Source organism: Pistacia vera, unplaced genomic scaffold, assembly GCF_008641045.1.
Source record: "Pistacia vera cultivar Batoury unplaced genomic scaffold, PisVer_v2 Contig36, whole genome shotgun sequence".
In the NCBI taxonomy this organism is placed as follows: domain Eukaryota; kingdom Viridiplantae; phylum Streptophyta; class Magnoliopsida; order Sapindales; family Anacardiaceae; genus Pistacia; species Pistacia vera.
Genome location: NW_022196179.1, coordinates 1050864 through 1057916, shown reverse-complemented (window position 1 = coordinate 1057916; position 7053 = coordinate 1050864). Strand labels below are relative to the sequence as shown.

The 7053-nt window shown below is 36.1% G+C and overlaps 1 protein-coding gene across 1 annotated transcript; it reads left to right on the top strand.

Moving 5' to 3' along the window:
• The first annotated feature begins 973 nt into the window (after positions 1-973).
• Positions 974-3660, top strand: LOC116139935 (release factor glutamine methyltransferase). The gene is made up of 3 exons (XM_031425578.1): positions 974-1742; positions 2111-2356; positions 3307-3660. The coding sequence occupies exons 1-3, from the start codon at positions 1032-1034 to the stop codon at positions 3436-3438; spliced, it is 1089 nt and encodes a 362-aa protein (XP_031281438.1). The 5' UTR covers positions 974-1031; the 3' UTR covers positions 3439-3660.
• Positions 3661-7053: the final 3393 nt, after the last annotated feature.

Below are 7053 nucleotides of genomic sequence, written 5' to 3'. Positions count from 1 at the left end.
TTTTTCATTCACTTTTTACCACATCACTCTGTTTGAAGATTTATATAAGATTATAAGATTTATTTATAAGTGTAGTATTACTCATCTTATAATTATGAAAAAAGAAAACCAAAACTTTATTTCCAGAGGGTTTTGGGCTCCGTTTGGTTGGTTTTTGGGAATACTATTATTAGTATTCCAAAAAAAGTTAAACAGTAAAATGCCCAAAAACTCACAATATTATCCAATATTATTCAACTTTTTTTAAACCCCCTAAATTTGTTAATTTAATTAAATACCCATAAATATTTTTTTTCAAAATTACAAAAACACCCCCTAAACCCACATTATACCAGATTCCGGCCACTACTGCTGGAAGTTGGCTGGAATCTGATATAATGGCGCACTACCGACTGAATCTGGCCAGTATTGCGTCGATCTAGCCTTTTCCGTGGATCTGGCCGGAAAAGGCCAGATCTTTGGCCGTAACTAGACGTCAACGACGGCCAACATATGGTCGTCGTTGACCATCAACGACGGTCGTATCTTTGGCTATCGTTGACGAGCAAATGCGGCCAGATCTGTCCGTCAATGGCCAGATCTACTGGCAAGATCCAGCCAGTCATGCCCTGATACGGTGACTTCGGCCACCCTCTGGCGGTGGTGGCCGGCTGTGATTATTCAATGGGTGGGTTGGGATGTTTTTGTTAATTTTTAAAGTTTTATTATAGGGGTGTTTAGTAAATAAACAAACATATGAGGTATTTTTATTAATTTTCAAATCCTATATCGTAATACTCGCCTAACTCAATTTTTTTTAACTTTTTTCAAAAAAAATTTCAAAAAAATACAAAAAAGTGAAGCAAACGGAGCCTTGATATTTGTAATTGACTTTTCCTTTCATAATCATGTAATAAAATAATAGAAATGTTAATTAGACTATTTAGAGTAACGTTGCTGTTGTCGTTTAAACTGCCGACTGATATTACTTAAACGGAACCGTTTGTGCCGAGAACTGGGAAAAAGAAAGAAAGAAGGAAATAGAGGGAAAAATGAAGATAAGCTTAATCCGAACATACACTTTCCCAATTTTTCGTAAACCTTCTCTTCCTTTTCACTCTACTTTCCATAAACCCATTTCCTTTTCATCATCTTCTTCTTCTCTAAAACCCAAAACCGCACTCTTTTTACGCCCACCAACCCACTCAACCCCTCTCTCAGACCTGAAAAAATGGTACACATGGGCCAAAACTCTCGCCTCCTCGGTCGGCTCCTCCTTTCTTCACTCGGACAACGGCCCCGACGCCTCTCTTCTTTGCAGAGAACTCAACTGGCTGTTGGAGGACTCTGTCGAAGACCATTCACTCATTCCCCAACTGGGTATCCAAGAAAGTCCCCAAAATGTTAACTTGAGGGTGGATTTGGATGAGTTGTATTGTTTGTGGAAGGAGAGGATTGAAAAAAGGAAACCTTTACAGTATTTGGTGGGGTGTGAGCATTGGAGGGACTTGGTTTTGTGTGTTGAAGAAGGGGTTTTTATTCCGAGGCCGGAGACCGAGTTGATGGTTGACATGGTGAGTGATTTGATAGAGAAGAATGAGGAGTTGAGAGAAGGGTTGTGGGTTGATTTAGGGACTGGTTCTGGTGCTATTGCCATTGGGATTGGTAGAGTTTTGGGGAAGCAAGGGAAGGTTATTGCCATTGATTTGAATCCTGTGGCTTGTTCTGTGGCAGCTCTCAATGTGCAGAGGTATGGTTTGCAGGTTAGTGGGTTAAAAATCTATTTGAGTCTTCTTAGTTTTTAGCAGAATTATAATATTATGGCTTTCTTTGTTAGATTGTTGTGACATGTTAAATGTGGTTAGTGTATTGATATGCTTGTGTTAAATGTGGAATGAATTGAGAATTTTGTTTGTGTTCATAGATTATTACATATATGCAGTTAAATTGGGCTGAGTATTTTGAGGTTTAAATGGTTCAACAGTTGGATTATTAGGGAAAGAGATGTGATTTTCTTTTATTAGAAAATAAAGCAGTATGCTAGTACTTTGATCTGTCATCATATTCACTTGTACATACCGGCTTATGTTGTTGTCTCTTGTCATTTTTAACCGTTTAACATGGAATTCAGGATGAGATTGAGGTAAGGCGGGGATTTTGGTTTGAAACATTGAAGGATGTCGAAGGCAAGCTTTCTGGTGTTGTGAGTAATCCACCATACATACCAAGTGACCATATCTCTGGGCTTCAAGCTGAAGTTGGTGAACACGAACCAAGACTTGCCTTAGATGGTGGTCCTAATGGCCTGGAAGATCTTCTCCATCTATGCAATGGGGCTGCTTCAATGCTGAAACCTGGTGGATTTTTGGCATTTGAGGTATCGGCTCTTCTTTCTTGGAAGTTGAAGTAAAATTTTCATTTAAATTATATGAATAAAATACTAAATCTATTATAATCTGGTTACTTTTTTGGACACTAGCTTTGGAATTTCTTACTGAAGGCTTAGGTGGATTATGTAGAGTAAATGAGATTGTATGAATTCTAGCGTGAGGGCAGAGAGACAGTCCAGAAAGTAAAAGACAGTTAATACTTGGAATCAGATTATTCCATTAGGAATGGAAAACTGATGGGAAACAGTTATTATTGTTTTCTGATCAGTGATCAGAACTAGTTAATAATCTGGCAAGTCCTATCAGAAAACTGACTTTGACATGAATCAAGCTTTTAAAGTATTAGTTTTCAGAGACAGAAATCTTTTATTTTCCCTTGGAAGGCCAAAGTAGAATGTGCCGCTTCATATGTAGGACGGAGGCATGTCAAGTTTTAATGTAACTCGTACTCTGGCCACAAAGTTGAGACCCTTATGTCGTTCCATAGGCATCAAAGGCTAGATGACTAGAGTTCACCATCTCCGTCTTAAAACTGTAGTGGCATTTGAAATGTCCACTGCTATTCCAGGAGTTATGGTGGAAGCTTAATTATTGATAAAAAAAAGTGTCTTCTATGCAAAATTCTTATCCCCAGGAACAACTTTATTGATGAAATATTATTTGTATTGCACTGTTTTTGAAGTTAAGCTCGATAACATAAACTCAGGTTCTTCGGATTTCATTTTCAATCACATGATGATATCTATGTGGCTTTTCAATGCGTTGCAACTATTATGCTAATTCGAGTAAATCTCCTCTTTAATAATTATATGTCTAGACACCTAAACTCATCTCTTTATGAAAAATTTGTCCCTCACTAATGTACATTAAATCAAGTCAGGACGCTTTGTTTAATCATTTTAATTTATTTGTCCTTCTTTCCCGTTTTCTTTTGCAGACAAATGGTGAGAAGCATTGCAAGTTTCTTGTAGATTACCTGGAAAATGACCCTGCAGGTAGATTTTGCAATGCGAAAATAGTATCTGACTTTGCCGGTATTCAGCGGTTTGTGACTGGATTTCGTCGATGAGCATTATGATTTCTGAATGTCTTCATATACCATCCAATCCATTAAGTTTAAAGAAAAGGAATAGAGTTAGGTCAGTGTTTCTCATTTGTTATAATATGTATAACATGAATAGTTTGTTAATTGTTTTTATCCATACCCGTATATTTTTTGCCTGCTTACCGTTTTACCCTAGAGTTGGATCATTATGATTAAGTTTTGTTAATATAGCGGTTGTTATCCTATAATAATATTATTGGAGCAGTAACCTAGAATGATTTAGAAATAATCTTTGTGAAGCGAGAAACAATAGTTTTTCACCATGTAGGTGGTCACCAGAAGACTCAAAACGTCAATTTTTTAAGAGTAAATCACAAGCCTGACCACTCAAATAATCTTTAGTGAATATATAGTTCTTGAACCATTCATCATTTTTTTATATTTGATAATCGGTGTGTGGGTTAGTTTACATTCATCTCCTTTTACTACAAATAAGGGGATTTTTCTGACCTTGTGGGTTGAGTCTGATTACCTTTACCTGCTTCTGGGCTTCGTGATTTCAATAGAATTGGCCCATTTGCTATCAAACTGCTTTCTTTCAAAAAAGAAAATGGAGATTATCAAGCACAATTTTTTACAAAACGGACTGTGCTTTTTCGATAGTTACCGTTAAGTTTAAAGGAAAATTATAAAAGGACATAAAATATCCACAGCTTATATTTAAAAGGAGATATTTTTATAAAAATTAAAAAACCAACAAAATTAAGAGACTTTAAAAAAATTGAGAAACCAAAAAATAAATAAATAAAATGTAAAAAAAAAAAAATATATAAAAAATTGATCGGTGGTTGGTTGCCGATCAATTTTCAGTAAATAAGTTTTATAGCGTTGCAGTAATTTATACAACTTAAGAGTAGAATTGTATAATAGTGGGCACAAAAATCCTATAATTATTTAATCGTATGAGAAATAATAAAAAAAAAACTTCATCTCTTTTATGGGAATGAGAAAATGTAAATTGTAAAGATAGGGGTTCCGTTTGGTTCAAAATTTTGAGTTTTTGGGAAAAGGTTTTTGAAAAAAGTTAAAAAAAAGTTGAATTGGGCGGGTATTACGATGTAAGAATTATAAATTAATAAAATACCCTCTATGTTTATTTATTTATAAAAACACCCCTATAATAAAACATTAAAAGTTAACAAAAACACCCCCAACCAACCCTCAAATACGGACAGCCGGCCACCACCGCCGAAGGGTGGCCGGAGTCACCGTATCGACGCATGACCAGCTAGATCTTGCCGGTCGTGCGCCGATATGGCATTTTCGGCCAGATCTATGGCCAGATCTGGCCGTTTTTGCTCGTCAACGATGGTCAACAAACGGTCGTCGTTGATGGTCAACGACGACCGTTTGTTGGCCGTCGTTACCGACTTTTACGGCCAAAGATCTGGCCGTTGACGGCCAGATCTTTGGCCTTAGATCTGGCCTTTTCCGGCCAGATCCACCGTGGATCTGGCCGAAAAAGGCTAGATCCGCTCACTACCGGCTAGATTCAGCCGGTAGTGTGCCATCCTAACAGATTCTGGCCATTTTCTGACAGTGATGGCCGGAATCTGGTAAACATGGATTACTGGGGTATTTTTGTAATTTAAAAAAAAATATTTAGGGGTATTTAATTAAATTATCAAATTTAAGGGGTTTAAAAAAAGTTGAATAATATTGGGAGTAGTATTCCCAAAAATCTGAGTTTTTAGGTATTTTACTGTTTAACTTTTTTGGGAATACTAAAAGTAGTATTCCCAAAACTGAAACAAACGAAGCCAGGATCTTTAAGATTTGTTGGCATGTCCCTATCAAAGCTTTACAATTTTTATAAAATTATTCATTTTCAAAATATATTTGTTCCCTTTTTTCCCCCAAAAAAATAGTGAATATAAGTTCTCCTTTATTATTATAATTATTATTTTGTCAATGTGAATAGCCTAAATCATTAGATAATTCAATTAACAATCCGTTGATATTTTCGAAGTACTAGAAAAAATATTTATAAAATTTAGAGTAAACGATGTCCACCCATAATTTTATAAATTCCAAATTCCCACCTTTAAATTAATAGAAAACTATTTACTATAATTGTCAAAGGGTGTTTAAGTCTTTTTATCCAAAAATAATAAACGCTATTCTCTTTTCAACTGGTTAAAGGTCTGGCCGATTTCCGGCGCCCCCTGGCCCCCTCTCACCCCCCACCCCCACTAGACCGCCGCCCACCCCTTGGTGGGCCGTGCCCCGCGCTTCAGCGACGCAGGTATGTGATTTCCAGACGCTATCGCGACAATTAAAGCCGACAATTGATACGCTGCATTTAGTCAAACATTATTGGAATTTATATTGTGGTATGGGAACACTTAAGAAGCAGATTGCTTGATAATTATTGGGGATCTTTTTCAAAAGCCATACTTTAATTGGAAAGAGTTATTGTACACAAAAAATTGAAGCCAATTTAGTTGGCTGTTACAAATTTGCAAAGAAATGGGTACTATAATGAAGAAAACATGGTTTTCTGTGTGTTTTGCTGCTTCTCTAGTTTCTATTTTTCGAAATCCGTTTCTCTTCAAGGGTCTGATACAATCTCACCAGGCCAGAGTCTTTCAGAGAAACCAGACGTTAATCTCTGCAGGTGGAATATTTGAATTGGATACAAATCATATTGGCATATGGTACAAATCATTTCCCCTTGCGCGATTGCCGCTTGTTTGGGTGGTTGTGGTTGCTAATTTGATGGTTTTGGGGCGGAGATGGTGGTGAAGAATGGCAGATAGCGGCGGATCTAGGGTCACAAGGGTGCGATCGTTATATTTCAATCTAGGGTTAAAAGAAAAGAGTGTTATGGAAATAAATTTGAAAGTAATACGGTTATTTTAATTCTACAAATTTTGGGGTTTTAAAAGAAATTATTAGTTTAATTGTCAAGGGTAGTTTGGTAATAGAACTTTCTATACCCAAACATCACTAATTATATTAATTTAAGGGTGGAAACTGGGATTTTTGAACCATGGCGAGAACTAGTAGATGCCACTACTCATATCCTGAAAATCATTAAGTGGGCTTTATCATACTAATACTGACAGTATGATCCATGAAGAAAATTATATATATATATATATTACTTTCCATAAAAAGAATTATTGACCTTACCCAAAAATTAAAGGCAAAATATATGTGAGAATTCCATCTTCTAATCATTAAAGTAAATAGAAACCCTACCAAAAAAAAAAAAAAAAATTTAGACCTTCCACAAATTTTTACAAATAAAAGTTTATAAAAAATTGCGTATTGGTCCTTATCCAATTGGGGAAACGCCTTACGGTACCCAAGGTTTGGAGAAACGACGATTGGTACCCAAAAGGTTTCAAAAAGACAAACAGGTATCTTCCATTTGGGAAAAGACTAGAATGCCCTTTGAAAAATATTAGTCTATTTTTTTAATTACTTTTAGTCCCCTTAAGTTGATTAATTCCATCAAATACCCCCAGAAAAAAGTTTAAAAATTAACAAAAATACCCCCACTCACCCATACTTGTCAGATTCTAGCGGCCACCACCGTAAATGGCCAGTAATTCACCGATCTGGCCTTTTTCG